Raw genomic sequence first — 21415 nt, forward strand, 5'->3', positions numbered from 1 at the left:
TAATATTTCTTTTCAAAGAACAGAATAGAATAAGGAGCAAGGTTCTGTTTGCATCTAGGCGACATGGTCATAAAGTTTTACCCCTGTACATCCATACCTCCAGAAATTGGTTTATGTTCTCTAACTTTAGTTTGCCTCAAGCAAATGTTATGAAACTTATACATACAAAATGCCTATTACCACAATGCACAGATCAAGTTCTAATTTTTGTGGCGTCACTTTCACTGTTTTCCAGTTATGTCCCTTTATAAATGGAAATATTGCTGAATATCCTGTTTTTGCGCTCTAACTTTACTTTGTCTCTATAACCAAAGGTTATGAAACTGATTCACATGCTTATTATCACTAAACACAGATCAAGTTCATATTTGGGTTGTGTCACTGTCACATTCTCGATTTATGTCCCTTTATAAATGAAAAAAAATTGCTGTTTCTGCACTCACTTTACTTTGCCTCAACCAAATGTCTTATTCAGATTATGTTAGAATTTGAGTGGTGTCACTTTCACTTTTCTTGAGTAATGTCCCTTTATAAAATGAAAAATTGCTGAATTTGCCGTATATTTACAGACAGGGGCATTTGTGTCCCATGTACACATGCTTCTTTTGTTTTTGTTTTATTTTTTTGCAAATTCTCCCTATGAATATTGCAGATTGGATGTCAAATTAAGTGGATGCACACATTGTTTAGTGGAAGATTTTAGGCAATTTAAGTCCTGTTTGTAATACTGTGGATTCATTATAATTTGTTGGATTCCAATTTTCGTTGATTTCGTGGGTACAGGTGAACCACGAAATTGAATTGAGTTCAACAAATGACAAATTTTCTAAAGGCTTGTATGCAGACTTCGGCAAAACCACAAATTTACATATCAAGGAAAATGTAACTTTTCCTTAATCCACGAAAATTGGTACCCATGAAAATAAATAAATCCAAAGTAATTGTAATTTTGTTTAAATTCCAGGTAAAAAAGAATCTGAATCATCTAAACCAGTGCCAAAAGCTGTATCTAAACAGACAAGACAGATAAAATCTCCAAGAGAACCTCCAGAAAACTCTGCCATATCTGCTCAAGATTTTCTTCCTGTTAGTATATATTTTAAACTCAATATCATATAACTATAACATTTCTGTTTTCTCATTAGCCAAAAGCAAAGGGAATATTCTACAGTAAAACATAATATTGTTAATGGAAAAAAATCCTTAAAGGTTAATAGAAGATTTGAAACAGCTAACGTTTACCTAAATTGTTATTTTACTAGGCAATGTCCATGACATAAGTTTATGACATCATGATAAATTGTGTTTTCTTCTTTTTTCTATGTCAATAATTTTATAATGTCAGTTATTGATTTATCATATATTTAGTAAATTGTCTGTAATACAATCATTGGCAATCGTTCTGCATCAACAACCCCTGATGCTATGGATATCAGTCACAGTTTTACATGCATTATCATACCCTAACAGAAAAACTTCTGTTTTAAATATACATTAAAGTGTATAGGACATATCAACACTCATCCAAAAATTTTCTTTTTAAAGTGGTGACTGGCTTTATCACAGTGAAATTCAGCTTAAAGTTATACAATAGATTATTACTTTTATAACACATGTTGCTTATACAAACATCACATCCATACTTCATTGTATTGTTTTCCCAAATTCTACATACATTTTTAATGATATATAGAAAACTTTTTGTTAAAACACTTACATTTATGATTAACCTTTACCCACAAATTCATTAAACATTATTGTACTGGTCTCATTTATAAATTAACATTATTGTACTGGTTTCATTTATAAATTAACATTATTGTACTAGTCTCATTTATAAATTAACATTATTGTACTGGTCTCATTTATGAATTAACATTATTGTACTGGTCTCATTTATAAATTAACATTATTGTACTAGTCTCATTTATCATGAACAAAGACAATATTCACAAGTAGGTTTTTGTAGATTTTGTTATTAGATTTAACCTGACAAAAGAGTTACATTTGTTCTTAGCTATGAAAAAAATATTTATAATGATTTGCTTTTAACATTTATTTACAGAAATCTGAAAAACCAGGAAACAAAAAATCTCAGTTTGTAACAGATGAAAGTGTATTACAGACAATTCAAAATGGACATGATGCCATGTCAGCTGTTATGTCTTCAAGGAGTAAAAATTTACAAATTGTTAGAGCCATGTGGACTTCAGGAAACACGAAGGTACAGTGTTTTGGAACAATAATATTATTGTGTGTTGTATTTGGCAAAACCATTTATAATTTTGGGGCATCAATGCTCTTCAACTTAGTTCTTGATTTTGCCTTTTAAATTTTTTTTATTGAAGCCTCACTGGTGAGTCTTTTGTAGATGAAACATGCTTCTGGCATGCAAAATTATAAGCTGGGTATCTTTAATTAGTTTTTGTCGAGCCTGCAACTTTTGTCGCAGAAAGCTAGACATAGGGATAGCAATCCATCGGCAGCGTTAACTAATTTCTTAAAAGCTTAATATTTCAGAAGGTAGAAAACCTGGATGCTTCATACTTTGTATATAGATGCCTTATGATATGATGTTTCCGTCTGTCATATGTCCATTATCCTTGACCTCATTTTCATGGTTCAGTGATGACTTGAATAAAAAGTTAATATTTTTTTGTAATGTTAATTTCTGTCTTATTATGAGTAATAGGATAACTATGTTTGGTATGTGCATACCATGAAAGGTCCTCATGCTTGTCAGACAGTTTTCTCTTCACCTCAACCTCATTTCACGGATCAGTGAACAAGGTTAAGTTTTCGTGGTCAAGTCCATATCTCAGATACTATAAGAAAAAGGTCTACTATATTTGGTGTATGTAATGATTGTAAGTTGTACATGTCCAACTGGCAGGTGTCATCTGACTTTGACCTCATTTTCATGGTTCAGTGGTAAAAGTTAAGTTTTTGTGTTTTTAGGTCAACTATATTTGGCGTATGGAAATATTTTACGATGTAAATGTCAGTCTGGCAGGTTTTATTTGACCTTGACCTCATTTTCATGGTTCATTACTTAATGTTAAGTTTTTGTGTTTTGGTCCGTTTTTCTTAAACTCTAAGCAATAGGTCACCTATATTTGGTGTATGGAATGATTATAAGATGTACATGTCTGTCTGGCAGGGTTCATCTGACCTTGACCTCATTTTTATGGTTCATTGGTTAATATAAAATTTCCATGTTTGGTCTCTTTCTTTTATACCATAAGCAATATGTCATCTATATAAGGTGTATGGAATGATTGTATTAAAAGTGTACATGTATTTCTGGCTTAGTTTTTCTGACCTTGACCTCATTTTCTTGGATCATAAATGTTAATGTGATACTTGTAAAACTTTATGTTTAGGACTATCAACATAAAATCAGACATTTCAGCGTGTGCACTCTTGTTTATGTAAAAATATGGAGCTGTCGTATGATTGCCAGGCGACCAAAGGTAATACTTAAGATAGTTCATGGCTATGAAGCAAACATTTTATACATTCTCCCTACAATATCAAAGCCTTATAGGGTGAATATTTTTATATTTTCAGACAGCCTTAGACTCTGCAATATCAATGAGGGACCCTTCTGTGATAGTAGACTTATTAAATGTTCTTAATTTAAAAACGTAAGTATCCATTACATTTTGTATTTTATTAACTACAACCTGTCCAGTGAGTTTTTGGACATGATTTACTATCAGATCTGATACATATGATTTGTGGATAAATGAGCAATTCTTTATAGTACTTATGATCTTGGTTAAACTCCAATATGGTAGCCACCACACATTATAGTTTTACAAAGGATTGAAATGGAGTCCTAGATAACATGAATCTAAACCAGCTCTTCAAGGTATCAGGTCTCACACTAGCAGGCGACTTGGCCGAAAAAGTCCCTTTCAGGTCTGTCACTTCGCTTTGCCAGACCATCAAAAGCGATATCTAGTCGCCCTGGTGTTCATAATGGTTGCTTGCAGTTGCTGTCCACATTGGCAATTTTCCATTTTTACCAAGTCAATAAAACAGCAATTTTTTATACGCCCATTTACAGGAGGTATTATGGTATACTGTTGATCGTCTGTCGGTCGGTCTGTCCATCTGTCTGTCCGTCCGTCTGTCGTCAACATTTCGGACATTAATTCAAAAACGCTTTAACCAATATGCATAAAACTTTGGTGAATTGTTTATTTACATTGACGTGAGCTCCCTTTCGTTTTTTTATAAATTTCGGATTTACCGTTTTCGAGTTTTGGGGTTTTATTCATTATAAAAGGGTGGATTTTTCAGTTTTCGGACAATAACTCAAAAACAATTTCACCAATTTGCATGAAACTTTTGTGAATTTTTTATATCTATTGACGTGAGCTCCCTTTCGTTTTTTATAAATTTTCGGATTTACCGTTTCCGAGTTTTGGGGTTTTATTCATTAAAAAAAGGGGGATTTTCCAGTTTTCGGACAATAACTCAAAAACAATTTCACCAATTTGCAAGAAACTTTGGTGTTTTGTTTATTTCTATCGACATGAGTTCCCTTTTGATTTTTATAAATTTTAGACTATAGGTTTTCCGATTATGGGGTTTTATTCATTACAAAAAGGGGGATTTTCCAGTTTTCTGACAATAATTCAAAAATGCTATTAACATTTTTATGCCCCCGCCGTAGCGGTGGGGGCATTAATGTTTACCCTTGTCCGTCCGTACGTCCAAAAATTGGTTTCCGTTCTCTAACTTGAGTTTGCCTCAACCAAATGTTATGAAACTTATACACAATGCTTATTACCACAAAACACAGATCAAGTTAAAATTTTGGTGGCGTCACTTTAACCGTTCTAGAGTTATGCCCCTTTATAAATGGAAAAATTGCAAAATTTTTAGTTTCCGTTCTCTAACTTAAGTTTGCCTCAACCAAATGTTATGAAACTTATACACAAGGCTTATTACCACAAAACACAGATCAAGTTTGAATTTTGGTGGCGTCACTTTAACCGTTCTAGAGTTATGCCCCTTTATAAATGGAAAAATTGCAAAATTTTTATTTTCTTCTTAATATCAAGTTATTTTTAAAATTGTAGTTATCTTCCTTTGTCCATGATTATAGTTGAATCAACTACAATCAATGCTTTATACAAGGCAATGTTTAATTTTGACTTCCACTGATAAAACACAGATCAAGTTGAATTTGGGTAGTGTCACTTTAACCATTATTGAGTTATGCCCCTTTATAAATAGAAAAATTGCTGAATTTTTAGTTTCTGTTCTCTACTTAAGTTAGCCTCAACCAAATGTTATGAGACTTACACACAAAACTCAGATCAAGTTCAAATTTGGGTAGCATCACTTTTACTGTTCTTCAGTTATGTCCCTTTATAACTATATGATATGCAAGTGGGGGCATCATCTGTGTCCACATGTGGACACTATCCACATTTATTTATGAAACTTTGGTAAATTGTTTATATCTATTTTTGTAAGCTCCCTGCTAATTTTTATAAATTTTCGATTTACGTTTCCGAGTTATATTTGTTTATAGTATGACAACAGATTTACTAAGTATTGCGCAACAGCACAGTGTATTGCACAACAGCAAGAAATCTTTGATTGAATATAAATTCAATTTATATAACCAATTACAAGTTCTTTGACTACATTTATTCAGAAACCTATAGTATGTCAAATATTTAATTACAATCCAAATTCAGACCTGTATCAAGCTTGAATATTGTGTCTATTTTTGCCCCAACTGTTCAGGGTTGGACCTCTGCGGGCGTATCCAGCTGCGATAGCGAAGCAGTTTATCTGTTATCAGTAAAGAAATTCAAAGAAAGAAACGATTTATTTCTGTAGAAAAGATGTGAAAGTATTGACTTTATAGATTGGTCGTTTGTTATTTCAAAGAAACAACTTTGATGAAATATTCCAGTAATCGTTACTCATACTGTATATCAAAATATATGGATTTTCGGCAAAATAAGTTTGTTTCTTCATTAGAACGTAATAAAAATTGCCTTTAGTTAATTTTTCATCCATTTATTGCATTAAAAGTGACATATTCCTTTCCAAAACACTAGTCAAACATTGTTTATTTTTCGTAAATATTTCTTCGTCTGCCATTGAAATATTTGTACGAACCACAGATTGGAGTCGTGATTCATCGGAAGCGGATCAGATATGACTGAAATCTGTATTTTTATGATAATAACTACAGACACACCAATGGAACAGCTGACAGAAGAATAATGATCCCAAAAGTGAAAATTTTGCATTCCACGTGTATAAAAACTTTTGGTTAGATCTCCTTGCTCAATGTTTATATTTCCATGTAATGCATTGTTTCAATTTATTGATTTAAGTTGCTTAACTTTGTTAAATTTATTTATCTTTTTAATGAGAAACAAAGAATTTCCTAAACAGGATAAACAGCATAGTTTTTTGATTGAATTTTAATTGATATATGATACTTTCTTTTCTTTTTTGCTATAAAAAAGATCTTTTTAGTGCTAGATATATAGTTGGAAGTTTCTGACAAGAGGGAAAAATTTAATTGAGTAACTATAAATGATTATTTAAGGCATAAACTGAAACAACTGTTACTTTATTGTATTCTCAGGTATGAATTTAATAATATAAAAAAGAATTAAATAAATAGGATACATATGGCTATTTATATTATGGTAAAAACAAAACATTTTAGCGCTGTGATTGAACAAGCACTTCTCTCTATCAGTTTCAAAAAGAGAAGTCACTTCTCCCTATGATTCTGAAGTAGTGTGAGCCCTGAGGTATTCCATTTTTGCTGAATCAAAATCAAAAGATGGTTGCCAACATGGAAAATAATAATATACATGAACTAGATAAAGTCAGATTCCTTGGAAAGTTTCACTTCATGTTTTTTTGTAGTCTCAGATTTGTATTTTGTTTTGGGTATAATGGTTTGCTTTAAAATTAAGTGTATGCTGTTTCTATATAATCTGTGAAACTTGTTAGACTGATAATAAGCTACAAAAAATGTACAAATACATTTCATAGGAAAATGTTTGTTCATATATACACTACATGTAATACTAATTTGTCTTTTTCAGGGGCTTATGGAATTTAGATCTGTGTAGCAGTTTATTACCTCAGGTTAAAGATCTCCTTAACAGTAAATATGAAAGGTAAAACACATGAGATATATAAATTTTGTTTTTTTCCATAATTCCATATCTCCTTGGTAAACCTTTTTTTTAAATTATATATTGGGTAATTGTTTGTTTCTTATACTTAAGTATTGTGCCAGAATGTGTGTCCCACATATATCTGCCAAAAAAAATTGTGCTGCCATGAACTTGAATAATCAAAAGATGAAAATTATAAGAATTGATTTTTTCCATGAAAAATTTGTACCAATGAAAATAAATGAATTCACAGTATTTAGTTGAAGTGCCAATATATAACTTATCCTCAAATTAACCAGAGGCTGAACTGAGCCGACTAGAAAGAAGCACCATATGGTCTTGCTATAGCAGACAGGGCATTATGTACTCAGAACTGGAAAATAGATTTAAGATGAACGTATATTCTACATAATCTGACTTAGATTGAGATGATATACATTCAGCACTATTGGCTATTGGCTATAATGTGTCTGTCAGTTTTTATTGGTAAAGGAAGCTGAAAGAAGCATGACCTTCGGCAGGAAAACTGACAATCCTAGTCAATTAAGGTTGGAGTAGAACGGATCTGCCAGTGATACAGTAGATGAACTACTTAATCCACTCAGCCCCCAGGGAAAGCGAAAAGCTGGTAGATCTCTCCAAGATGATTCTTCAGAATTAATATATTTTGATGTAATCATTGAAGGATGCTTCATTTATGATGCTATCTTTTAATTCTGTGTATTTCTATGTATTTTTTTAGCCATGCAGAAGCTGCCTGTCATGCTTTAAAGATTATACTTAGAAACTTTGGACCTGTGATAAAGTCAAATATTACATCAGCGCCAAGTATAGGTGTTGATCTATCAAGAGAAGAAAGGTAAGAAAAATATGTTCTTTAACATAGATATTAAAAAGCAAAGTATGTTTTAAGTATACAAAAAAAAAAAAGATTTTGGAAAACGTGTTATATGAATTTTTTTTTTTAAATTGTGACCATAAGTTTCAACTTGGCAAAAATTTATGTTTTTATTTACCCCCATTATACAACTTATGATGCAGTAAAATTAGTATGTGTACTGTTTGTTGTCGAGCCTGCGACTTTTGTCGCAGAAAGCTCGACATAGGGATAGTGATCCTACGGCGGTGGCGGCGGTGTTAGCTTACTTCTTAAAAGCTTTATATTTTAGAAGATAGAAGATCTGGATGCTTCATACTATGTATATGGATGCCTCATGTTACGAAGTTTCCGTCAGTCACATGTCCAATGTCCTTGACCTCATTTTCATGGTTCAGTGACTACTTGAAAAAAAAGTTAACATTTTTTGTTAAATTCTCTCTTATTATAAGTAATAGGATAACTATATTTGGTATGTGCGTACCTTGCATGGTCCTCATGCCCGTCAGACAGTTTTCACTTGACCTCGACCTCATTTCATGGATCAGTGAACAAGGTTAAGTTTTGGTGGTCAAGTCCATATCTCAGATACTATAAGCAATAGGTCTAGTATATTCGGTGTATGGAAGGACTGTAAGGTGTACATGTCCAACTGGCAGGTGTCATCTGACCTTGACCTCATTTTCATGGTTCAGTGGTTATAGTTAAGTTTTTGTGTTTTGGTCTGTTTTTCTTATACTGTATGCAATAGGTCTACTATATTTGGTGTATGGAATGATTGTAAGGTGTACATGTCTAGCTGGCAGGTGTCATCTGGCCTTGACCTCATTTTCATGGTTCAGTGGTCAAAGTTAAGTTTTTGAGTTTTGGTCTTTTTTTTCTAATACTATATGCAATAGTTCAACTATATTTGGTGTATGGAAATATTTTATGATCTATATGTCATTCACGTAGGTTTTATTTGACCTTGACCTCATTTTCAAGGTTCATTGCTCAGTGTTAAGTTTTTGTGTTTTGGTCTGTTTTTCTTAAACTATAAGCAATAGGTCAACTATATTTGTTGTATGGAAGAATTGTTAGCTGTACATGCCTGCCTAGCATGGTTCATCTGACCTTGACCTCATTTTCATGGTTCATTGGTCAATGTTTGGTTTACTTGGTTAATGTTAAGTTTATGTGACAGTTGTAATAAAGCTTTATATTTAGGACTATCAACATAATATCAATGATTAGTAAAGAAGGCGAGACATTTCAGCGTGTGCACTCTTGTTTTTTTTTTTAAACAGCAAGTTTTTAATTCCTTCTGATTGTACTGATGTTATTGATACTAAATAGATAATTTTTTGTTTTTGTAACTAATTTGTCCAACAGCTATGATGAAATGAACTGTACCTTGCTTTACCAGAATATTAGTCAAAATAATATTTATAATGGGTTTTTTTCTACTTTTCATAAAAAAACATTATATTTTTTTATGTTTTTTTTTAGAATACAGAAGTGCAATGCTTGTTATAATTTTTTGTCAGAAATAAGAATAACATTAGAAAAGAAACAATCGGTATCTGGCAAATTAGGAAATCTTTATAAGGAAGTGCAAATTCTGATGTCAACAATGGATTAATGAAGAAATTGTAGAAAGTGATAGTGTTTGAAAGCCATTGGTGGGGCAGCTCAGTATTGACCAATCATATAAGACAGTTGGGTAACAGTCCATCCACTCACAGATGATATGGCATTGTCATCTTCAGCGATCATCCAATCAAAACTGTTGTACCATTCTATGATCATATGATCCATTAAGTGAAGAATGTGTGAGGCCAGGGAACAAAGTGAACATTAAAACAATACATTTCTCTATATTTATGGTTGTGTGCTTTGTAATGAATCATCTCATAATTTTCTTTCCATTTCCCAGTTAGCCTTGGCTCAAGAAGATTTTTCTATCTGAAATTCTCCAACCTGATACATATTTTCATATGACATATTTTGTTAACATAAAGAACTATTTAGAAGTTTGAAAGCTGGTGAATTCAAAATTGCTCTGACAATAAAGACAGAAGTTTTTTAAGAAAATATGTATTGAGTTGAAGTGTTTCCACTTTAACGAATCTCTTTCATTAGTTTTTGCTTACCATAATGTATACATGTATTAATTTTGTTTTAGTTTGCATATTGACAGTTACCCAAATGGAAAAATTTGATTTAGTTTGCGATATAACACATTTCCCTTAATGACCTTGGTTATGAAATGACCTTTGAATGGCTTTTGAATTTTTAAAGACAAGGGGCATTAGAGGTTTAAATTTTGTTAAGAATAAGATTGAAACTGTGGGAACAATAAATCAGAAATATGTGTATTTCTCAATTGATAGATTATCATTGTACAGCAATTTTGTCAAAAAGCATTTAATTTCTGTAGAAAAAATAGTGAACTATTGACAGTTGTAACAGACATTAATTATTTGGGAATTTTATCCCTTGGTATGAACTTGCATAGTGAAATGCTATTGTTATATGCCATTGTTATGTATATATAAAAAGCTTTATACAGACATAATTAGTGCTATTTTTTTATGCAACAAGAAGTAGAACTCTACTTTTTTACTTCAAAAGGAAAATAAATATATATATGTAGCTTTAAGAGCATACACTAATATTAGGATAGATTGAAACACAAAATCAAATGCCAAAAGCTTGCTGATATATTAGATTGTTGCATTTTATCTAATAATTGTACACCTTTTCTAGTCTTAGAATACTGTGGATTCATTATTATTCGATGGATACCAATTTTCGTGGATTTCATGGGTACAGGGTCACCACAAATTTAAATTTTCAACGAATTCAAAATTGTCTATAGAAATGTATGCAGACTCAAGCAAAACCACGAAATTAAATATCCACGAACCTGTAAGTTTTCCTCAATCCACGAAATTGGTATCCACGAAAATAGATGAATCCACAGTAGAAAAGGAAACAATACTTCCTAGTGGCATCTTTCGAAAATTTATAGCAGACCCAGAAGACATTGCTTGATAGTTTCATATAAAACAATGGACCAGAACATTTGTATTATTTTCTGTAATCATTTTCCATGTGCATTATTGTAGTATCATTTGAATTTTCCTCTAGATGTTCTGGTTTTAGGATTATAATTGTAAATCCAGTCCTTTGACAATTAAAAAAAACCTTCATTCCAGACATTGTGTAAAACATATCAAGCTTTCTGTAATGTTTAGTTGATTTTAAACCATTCATTTGAGTATATTTTTTATTATTTTGTAAAAGTTAGAATAAATGACTGCTTGTGAAATTGCTATGCACAGTTAATATAGAGTTATCTCCCTTTGTCTAGGTTTTTTAATGGTCATGTTTGATAACAAAAAAAACAAGAATCAAATTTCTAAGTCGAATTTTGAAAGCAATCAAATTATAATCGCGTGCAAAGAACAAATCTTGTTAATAGATGTGAAATGATAAATTATGTCATTGATTTCATATCAATGTGGTCATGCAAGGATGTGAATTTATTTCATATTATAACTCTAATGTTTTATTTTGGGTACAGGATTTACATTTGTTTACAAAATGGTTTAGAAATCTAGTTATTGTTTTCTTGTAATTAGAACTGACCTATAAGAACACTTCCTGTTAATGATTTTCAAATTGTAAATGTTTCAATGTATATGTGCCATGTTTAATTGAAACGAACAGACTGTAAAGCAACATTCAGATTTTTGTACAGTATATATGTACACATGGTTGTATATGTCACTGTTGTGTATTATGTTTTTTTGAAACACGATTGTATATATTTTAAAGTATTTATTGCAAAGCAATATATAGACATTTATGTGAAGTAAAATGTGCATGTTATTGAAATTTTGGAAATGATTTTTATTTTATACAGTGCTGTAGAATCCATTGTGGAAATAAGTGCTCAATGTCTTTCATTCCACCAGAATATACACTTCTAGAGAAACCATATTTTTACTTACAATAGACTATTTTCATATTACAGACTTTTGACTAAGGAGTATATAATTTTTCGGTACTCTGTCAAGAAGGAGTACCTAAAAGAAGTAAAATGAAGCTTAAAATTGGTGCAATTTGGGGAAAATATTAAGTGTTTTATGTTTTCTATACACAACACTTACGTCAACGGAAAGCAGTTAATTTTTTTGCCAAAATGAACCCATTGTAAGCTTGATTCTTTAAGTGGCTTGTAGTTGACAAAGTACCAGAATGTCCTATCATAGAAAGGTTACTTGTCGAAAAATTATATACTCTGGAGTCAAAAGTCAGTAACATGAAAATAGTCAATTAGTTATTATGCATGCTGTGTGGTATAAATATTTATATATATATGTATATGTACATGTGTCCAGTATACTTTTGAGTGATTTAAAGGCTTGTATGCATGCAAGCCTTTAATGTTTCTGTGTAACTTGTACTAAATACTACTTTATGAAGGCGCTTACATGATATATCCACATCATTGCCAATGAGTGATAGTTGTCTCATTGTCAATCACACCACATCTTCTCATTTTATCTTGAAGGAGAAAATATTGCTACAGATATTTTATTCCAGTTTAGTGGAAAAGATATGCTTGGTTATACTTATTTTAGAGTTTTTGATTATCCTGTATTTTTCGTTGATGTTTGTTAAATTTATTCCTTTAAAGAAAACGGGCAGTTTTCAGTTTTTGACAATTTTGCCTTTACAGATATTTGATTAAAAGGTTAGTTTAGTTTCATTTCCTTAAAATAACATGAGTGATATTTTGGTAGGCATTGCTGTTATAAAGAATTAAAACATGATTAATACCTTTTATGAATTTTGTCATTCACACATCTAAACCCCAAAATTTTTATACCTTACAAATTGTTAACTTTTATAGGTATTTGTTATGTGCAAAGGTTGAAAGTTCAAGAACTCTTTGACCCAACTCCTTTTTCATTAGCCATTCACAAATATAGTTTCAATAATTCATCTATAATATCTTCTTGTCCCTAATGAAATCTGTTAAGATTGTTATAATGCTCAGGTATTAAACCAGAAATGCTTAGTTTGAAAAGTTGTCCTTATTGTACTTTACCAGAGTTCAGTCTGAGTAGTATTGACCTCACCTAACTGTTCTATAAATGGCGCATGTACCAATCTTATTAGAAAAGTGTTGCCTAGTATGTTTTGAAGGGAATTATATTTATCATATGCTTTAATTTGGTCTTGTATAATTACATTTTGAATTGAGAGAGGGTACAAACATCATGCATCTGTTGAATGGACCAAGGCCTTGAATATGTATGATTAATTATTTGTTTGTCTTACAGAAATAAAAGAGTGAAAGCTTTTGTTGTCTAATTAATTTTCCTTCTGATTACTTCATTTTAAGTTCACCTTTTCAAAGCTGCCCTATAAGTTTGGATTTATATTGAGGGTTTCTTTCTGCACCTACCACAGACAAAATGGAAAATTGATCATACCAAAACATATACTTTTATTGCTGATCTTTAATCTAGTATGGCCATTACACCGTTAACAAAGTTTAAGTAATACAAAGGTATCATTGTGGGGAAAAAAAGATAACCGTCTTCCGTCATCGTCATCATTAACTTTTACAAAAATCTTCTCTAAAACTACTTAGCCAAATTAAACACACTTGGCTACAATCACCATTAGGGTGTCTAGTTTTTATACGCCCGTTTACATGACATATTATGGTATACCGTTGTCGTCAACATGTCTGACAATAACTCAAAAACGCTATAACCAATTTGCATGAAACTTTGGTGAATTGTTTATATCTATTGACGTAAGCTCCCTTTTCCATTTTTATAAATTTTAGATTTTACGTTTCTGAGTTGTGGGGTTTAATTCATTAAAAAAGGGTGATTTTCAAATTTTCCGACAATAACTCAAAAATGCTTTGAGCAGTTTTCATGAAACTTTGGTGAATTGTTTATATCTATTGACGAAAACTCCCTTTTGATTTTTATAGATTTTACGCTTCTGAGTTATGGGATTTTATTCATAAAAAAGGGGAGATTTTCCAGTTTTTGGACAATAACTAAAAAGTGCTTTGAGCAGTTTTCATGAAACTTTGATGACTGGTTTATATCTATTAAAATAATCTCCCTTTAGTTTTTTTATAAATTTCTGATATGACATTGAGGAGTTATGGAGTTATGCTAACAGCTTCATGGTGGAAACTGATGAACACAATGTATTGTGTGGAGGGACCTCTGGGGAATAATTAGTGTTGATCTGAAGTTCAATGTTATGGCTTCACCATGTCAATCATTTATACATACACATATACATTTAGTTTTAATCCTTACCTACAAACATACAAAGGGGAGGAACATTTTTAAGTATCACATGAAAATATCTGTCTATTATAGACATCATGTACATGATTGATTGATTGTTTGTGTTTAACGCCACTTTCAGCACTAATGGCTATTTTGTGGCAGTCAGTTGTTATTGGTGGAGAAAGCCGGAGAGAATCACTAACCTTTGGCAGGAGAACTGACTAACTTTGCCAATTCATATTGGTGGTGAGCTCACCTGCCACATGCAGGGTTCAAACTCTCAACCTCTGTGTTGACAGGCTAGTGATACAGTGCTTGAAATACTCAGACCAGTCGGCCACTGAGGCCTCCTCATGTACATGAAGAAGATTTACTAGAATTGAAGATGTTAGCCAATGTCTTGCCTGGAAACAACAGGGACCATCATGACCCTAGTAGTTGACCATTCAGTTGTGGTCACGTCGGCTTAAAAAAGGGTTTTGACCTAAATTTCGCTGTTCACTAAACATTGAAATGTGAAAGTGTGAGCAGTGCACGGTGTCCTATGGAGACATTTTCTTGCTTACATTTGATATACTGTAAATTTTTTGCTGGCATTTATTATTGTGTTGTTGAACAATGGACAAAAATAGGAAATTACTTATTGTGATTTCAGGAAATGCTGCTGACAAATAATGCTATCAAAATTTAAGTCTTTATTTTTGCAAAGCCTGTCCCCTCCCAATTTTTGCAAAAATGAAAACATCACAATACTGTTTGAATTTACTGTAACTTGACTTGGAAGTTAAAGCTTAATGTTATAGTCGCTACCTACTAGTTTACATGATTATATCAGTACCTGGAGACGATAAGATATATTTAGTTCTCCATCTTGTATTAAAAGTACATACGTTCCAGATTCATATTTCAACATCCACAGAATACAAATATCTGTTTGTGGTATTTGCATGAAGTAAACACCTATGATGGGAGGTTGATATATGCAAGTTGTTGTATACACATGTATTAAGCTATATTGTTTTCTGGTGACCTTTCTTTTCTTATGAAATTAAGTTTACTACATGCAACTGAATACATTTTGCACATGTTTATGTGTAAATACAACAATACACCTACATTTTTTGTGTGTTTAGTATTCTGATTTTTTTTCAATTGAACCAACTTTATTTTGCTAAACTTTATAATAAATCTCTTCTGATATTGTGGTCACAAACACACAAATGATTGGTTCCAGTATAAGTAATTTTCAGGAGATTAAAATAATCTTTCTTTTTATTTACCCTATGAGATTTTTCATTTGCTGGCTAGTTACATTTTGAATTCTACTGTAATAAGACTTTTCTTTAAGTAGATGTTATCACCCAAGCATTGATTGAAAATGAAAATTGCACCACAGTTTACCCACTGAAATTTCAAGTGCTCTTTAGTAGGTGTTTCCAATCTATATATGAGGATCTGGATGGAATAATATAATACTGATTACAGAAATTAACAATAATGAACAATGTATAGTGTAAAGAAATATAATTAAAGAAAAGGCTACAAGTAAATCATTTTCATAAGAATTCTACTGAATGAGCGTTATTTAAAGACAAAGAAAAATGCCTTAAAAATTTAAGTATACAGAAATTACGGACCCTGTTCCAGGCCCTTATATATTGCTAGAGAATGAAATAATCTTCCCTTTGAAGAACCTTAAACGGGTGAAATCTGATGCAGTTTTTCTGCAATTATATTTAAATTATCTCTAGGCAGATCGTAAGAAAGTTGTAGGAAAACTACTATAGTACATTTGTAGTAACCGTGGTATTTTAAAGTAGTGATTGTATATTTCATGTTGTCTGGATTATTTCATTCATTTGTGGTTTTAATTTGCGTGTGCTTGTGTTACAGATGACTTGAAAAGTGAATTTAAAGTAGCAAAAGACACATGATCTCGACAGTAATATAAACAGCAAGAACTTTAATTTTTGGAAATGAAAATTTGAATACTCTCAGTAATTGTCAAGGTCATCATGTGTTTCTCATAGGCAGAAAAACATAAAACAGAAAAGGGGCAGAAAAAAAATAGTGTGCAAGAAAAAGTTGCATAATAAGATATAAAATTGGTTATTTAAATGCTTACTTTAAATTTTTTAGTTTGAAAGAGGGGAGGACATGATTGCCCCTTTATGAATATCCTGATGACCATCTGCTTTGTATAACTATTGTAAAAGTACTTGGATTTGTAGATTTCCAATATTATGCCGATTTTGTAGTTTTATCCTAACCACACTTTTCAATAACTTATGAAATGTATTTGTTTCTATTGATTTGTTACCTACAATGTTTGAAACATCTCAATCCATATCATTTTCCACAACTTCAATAATAGGAATCTGCATGCGACAATAGGATATTTTTAGCTCAGGAACTTCTAAAGAGTGCACGCCAGATTCACATTTCTATGTCCACAGATTACAAATAATAGTGCAATGAATATTGTGTTACAATGTGGTCAGTAGACATGACGAAAACACCTACGATTGTAAGGTTTATATATGAAAGTTGTGGTATACACAAAATTGTATTAAGATACATAATTTTCCGATATTCAATATGGTTTTCTAGTGACATTTCTTTTCTTACGAAATAAACTTGATTAAATGGAACTGAGTTCCAAATACATGTGAATATTTGCATGGGCACTCCAGCTTCCTCCACCAAAAAAACACTGGCCACCACAAAATAGTCAATAGTGCTGAAAGTGTTGTTTAACACCCAAGGATCAATCATGTTTATTTGTGGATACAACTTCGACATTTTGTATTCTGTTTTTATTTTAATTGAACCAACTGTTTATTATTTAATATGTTTCTCCTGATATTGTGGTCAGTGATACACCAAAGGGAGGAATAAGATTCCAATATATGTATTTTCATAGAGAATAAACTAATCATGAAATTTTTTACACTATGGCAATGTTAATCATTTAGGTCCAGGTGAGCCTCTTGTTATATATTTCATCAGATTTTTATAAGATGACTTGTATTTAAGTTGTTAAGTTTATTTTATTACTCATGCTGTTTGTTGGTTGAACATAAATATTGCACTCTAACCAACTGAATATTTCCAGTGCTTTGAAGTAGGAGTTTTGAATCTTCATTTTTCCTTGAGGATGAAATAATCTTCCCTTTAAAGAACCTTAAATGGATGAAATATGATGCCGTTTTTCTGCAATTATATTTAAATTATCTTGAGGCAGAACATTAGAAAGTTGTAGGAGAACTTCTGTAGTAACCTTGGTATTTATAGCAGCGACTGTATATTTCAGGTCGTCTGGTTTATTTCATTCATTTGTGGTTTATAATATGTGAATTTATACATGCAAGTGCTTGCGTCACAAATAACCTGAACATTTTATTTTCAAGTTGCAGAATTGAAGACAAATGCATAACTTGTCAGTTGTAAAATAAAGCACCTACTATGAAAAATTAAAGAATGGAAATATTAACTTATAGGGGTATGGGCCTGAAAGTTTTTTTTAACAATAAGATGTAACTTTTAAGGGCCAAGATATATATGATTATCAATTAACTTGCTGAAAGTTTGGAGGGTTCAGTTTTTGTCCTATACCAATGGCCATCTGCCTGAGAAAGGGTCGGACACAGTTACAGTCTCTGTCCATCTGTCTTTCTGTCAGTTAGACTTGGTGAACACTACTCTTAAACTGTTTGTCCAAAAACTTTTTACTTTGTAAGTTTTTTTAGCATCATGTGTAGTTGACCACTCTACTGTCATACTATAAAGCCATGTTGATTCGACAATTTTTGCAAGAGTTATGGGACCTTGACCATTTTTGGCTTAAAGTAGCTTGAAACATTGTAAACGATACTCCACTGTGACTATATATCTTCATACTTTATGAAACTATCATTATGTGTAGTTGTCCATATCACATTTTTACATTTCTAGCAAGAGTAATGAGAGGTGGGAGAGAAAAAAAGATTCTTAAAGTGGGAAGTGGGAGAAGGGTACCCGCCTGTCACCCCCTCATGGATTGAGGAAAAAAAATTGTATATTCATGGATATTGTGATTTCATGGTTTTGCTAAAGTCAGCATACAATCCTATAGATAATTGGCACTTCATTGAACTTCCAAATTCATGGTTAATCTTAACCATCGGAATCCACAGAAATTGGTATCCCACAAATATTATGATTGATTGATTGGTGTTAAATGCCACTTTCAACACTACTGTGCTATTTTGTGGCAGTCAGTTTTTATTGGTGGAGGACGCCGGAGTGCCTGGAGAGAACCACCGACCTTTGGTAGGAAAACTGACAATCCTAGTCAATTAAGATTAGAGTCTAGTGCTCCTGCCCCATGCACCTCAGTGTTGACTGGCTAGTGATACAGTAGTTCAACTACTTAGACCACTCGGCCACCGAGGCCCCCAAATATTATGAATTCACAGTACTATACTGCCAATGATATTTGACAATTTTTCCAAGAGTTATTGGATTATTACATTTTAACCAAATATCATTGACCTACCACAATTTTGTTCCCCTTAAACTGACCTAATCACAAACTAATACATTGTTGAATCTTCCAACAATACCTATGCTGGAAACAGCAGCATTAAGTCTTGCTTTTTCAACTTCGTTAAAGCTGGACAAAAACTTTACCACCAACAATGTGGTGGCTCCAACCTTGTCAAATCTTACCTGGGACCTTTGGGTTTTGGGTGGGCAACCGTGCAACATGACGTCTCATTTAATGGATCTGTAACCTTAAACACAGGTTTTTTGTTAAACATTAACCTAACATTTGCTTATAAGTGACATGGTGACCTGAGGCAATATTTAACACGACATTGTGAACAAAGGAGGTTACCCTACTTGAGCCCCTAAGTGTCTTTATGTCAATGTTCCCAGAAAATCCATGGTAGGAACAATTGATAGAGGAAAGAAATTATATAATTAGATGTGTAATTTACTGTAAACTCGTAAAAGAATCTAGTTTGTCTGGTTATAAAAGAGCAATATATTATTTTCATATGACTGAGTGATTTAGATACAAGAAGTAAAGTCCGATTGATTACCTCTGCTTCCACATTGTTAAAAAAAACAATCCGTGTTCTTTGTAGCATTGGTGTTCTTCAAAGAGAGATATATACTGAGATCAATGAACTACAAAAGTCTCTTATTTCAAAAAATATAATTTTATTCATTCAGGCACAAATACTATTGTGATTACAAGTATAATTGTGCTGTTTGGCGTCTAAACATACAAATTTTACAAAGTTTAAAAGTTAACATGTAAAACATTACAATTTGTGTATTATTATTCAGCGCATTATTCATTTATCTTTTAAAGACTGCATTAACTTCAAAAAAGAAGTTATAACCTGATTATCTCCCTTCTATAGGAGTTTGCTCTCCTTACATACAGGTTGAAAGGAGAATAATTATATTTTTTTTTTTATTCAAATCTTTTATTTTTCAAATAAAAATTTAAGGCATTAGAAATTTGGTCTACAGTGAATTTTTAACTTCAGTTTATTTAAAAAAAATAATAAGCCGTACAATAATGGAGTATCGAACCACACCAGTTATATCTTAAGTTTTCATTTTCAAAGTAAGAATAGTTGGCAAATGATCAGGAGCTGCTTCTTTATTTTATTCTCTTAACCAAGCATTTTAAACCAAAATATGTTGAGCGATTCAAAAGCTTTTTCTATATATTGTAGAAAGTTTTTAAAACAATCTTTATAATGCAATAAATGGGCAAAATTTAAGAAAATTTGTTGGAAAAAAGGTAAATAAAATTTAAAAGAATTAAACTGGTGTGGCTAGAAACTATGTTGACCTCTTGTACAAAAAATTTCTAACTACAGTATTTTAAATATAACTTAATCAATAAAATTCAACATGAAACGATATTCCTAAAGACCACTGTTGATTCCTCCTTTATCTTGGAGTACCAATTTTCATAGATTTCAAGGGATATAAGAAGGATAAAAAAAAACCTAAATATGTACACTTTTGGCCTATTTGTTTTTTTTGCTTGCAAACTGTCCAACATTTTATCTTTAAAATTTTTACTGTGAATATTCCTAATAAGGGTTAGTATAAAATCAGAAATAAATGCAATGGTTTATTAATATGAAAAATATGAAGGGATGAATACATGTATAGCAAATTGAAAATATTTAGCCTTTATTGAACACTTTAAATTATGAATTTCCAGTACCATAATTGCTAAAAGTACCTTGAATGCAACAAATTTCATGTTTGTGTTTTTATTTGTTACTGAGAAATGGCTTAAACATCAAAATAAGGATCTTCAAAATACTTTTGAAAGTAGTTTTTTGTTGTTGATTAAAAATTAAATAAAAAAGTGAATTCATTGTTCATGATCATCACAAATTCTAATACCAAATGAAATCCATTTTCCCACAATCCTGTTCAATAAAACATGCAAAGTCTTAAACCATTGATTTAAAAAATTTTCCACAAACCACAAAAACTCAAATCCATGAAAAGAACTAATTTCTCATTATCCTCACCCATCTATGAAAATTGTTACTTATGTAAAGTTAAGATAGTTTTCAATGTGACATAATTTGAGTTTTGAGTTATTTTCCTTGGCTGCCATGTTGGAGGGCAAACTGGTTGATTTTCTTATTTGACTAACTAAATTAAAACATTTCATACAACCAAGTCTGATAAGTGCTCCTTACTAGATCATAGGAATAAATTATAAAAGACTGAAAAAGAGAGGGGGAGGATACCAAAGGGACATTCAAACCCACAAGTTGAAAACAAACTGAAAAAGCCACGGCCAAAAAAGAAAAAGAGAAACAGACAAACCACAGTATACAAAACACAACATAAAATTAAAAATTGTGCAGAAAACAACTTTTTCTAAGTCTAGCAGTCAGAAATACAAGATAAATTTGGTTTACTTATGAAAGATTTTGTACACATTGACCTCCAACATGGGGAGGAGGAGGGGGGCAAAGGGAAATAGCTCTATATCTCAAATTATGTTAATCAAA

General features: G+C 31.6%; 2 protein-coding genes across 6 annotated transcripts in view; both read left to right on the plus strand.

Annotated features, from left to right (window-relative positions):
• LOC127701488 (katanin p80 WD40 repeat-containing subunit B1-like) overlaps nucleotides 1-13409 on the plus strand; it is a 41085-nt gene extending 27676 nt beyond the window's left edge. For all 3 annotated transcript variants that reach the window (XM_052205368.1, XM_052205369.1, XM_052205370.1), the window contains 6 exons: nucleotides 965-1086; nucleotides 2066-2224; nucleotides 3571-3647; nucleotides 7101-7175; nucleotides 7918-8034; nucleotides 9541-13409. In XM_052205368.1, the coding sequence (XP_052061328.1) occupies nucleotides 965-1086; nucleotides 2066-2224; nucleotides 3571-3647; nucleotides 7101-7175; nucleotides 7918-8034; nucleotides 9541-9673 (683 nt within the window). In that variant the 3' untranslated portion in view covers nucleotides 9674-13409. The remainder of the gene's footprint in view (nucleotides 1-964; nucleotides 1087-2065; nucleotides 2225-3570; nucleotides 3648-7100; nucleotides 7176-7917; nucleotides 8035-9540) is intronic.
• The window catches only part of LOC127701473 (zinc finger protein 507-like), a 323989-nt gene that overhangs the window by 107261 nt on the left and 195313 nt on the right, over nucleotides 1-21415 (plus strand). The gene's annotated exons all lie outside the window — the stretch shown is intronic.

Source organism: Mytilus californianus, unplaced genomic scaffold (assembly GCF_021869535.1).
Source record: "Mytilus californianus isolate M0D057914Y unplaced genomic scaffold, xbMytCali1.0.p SCAF_5, whole genome shotgun sequence".
Taxonomy (NCBI): Eukaryota; Metazoa; Mollusca; class Bivalvia; order Mytilida; family Mytilidae; genus Mytilus; species Mytilus californianus.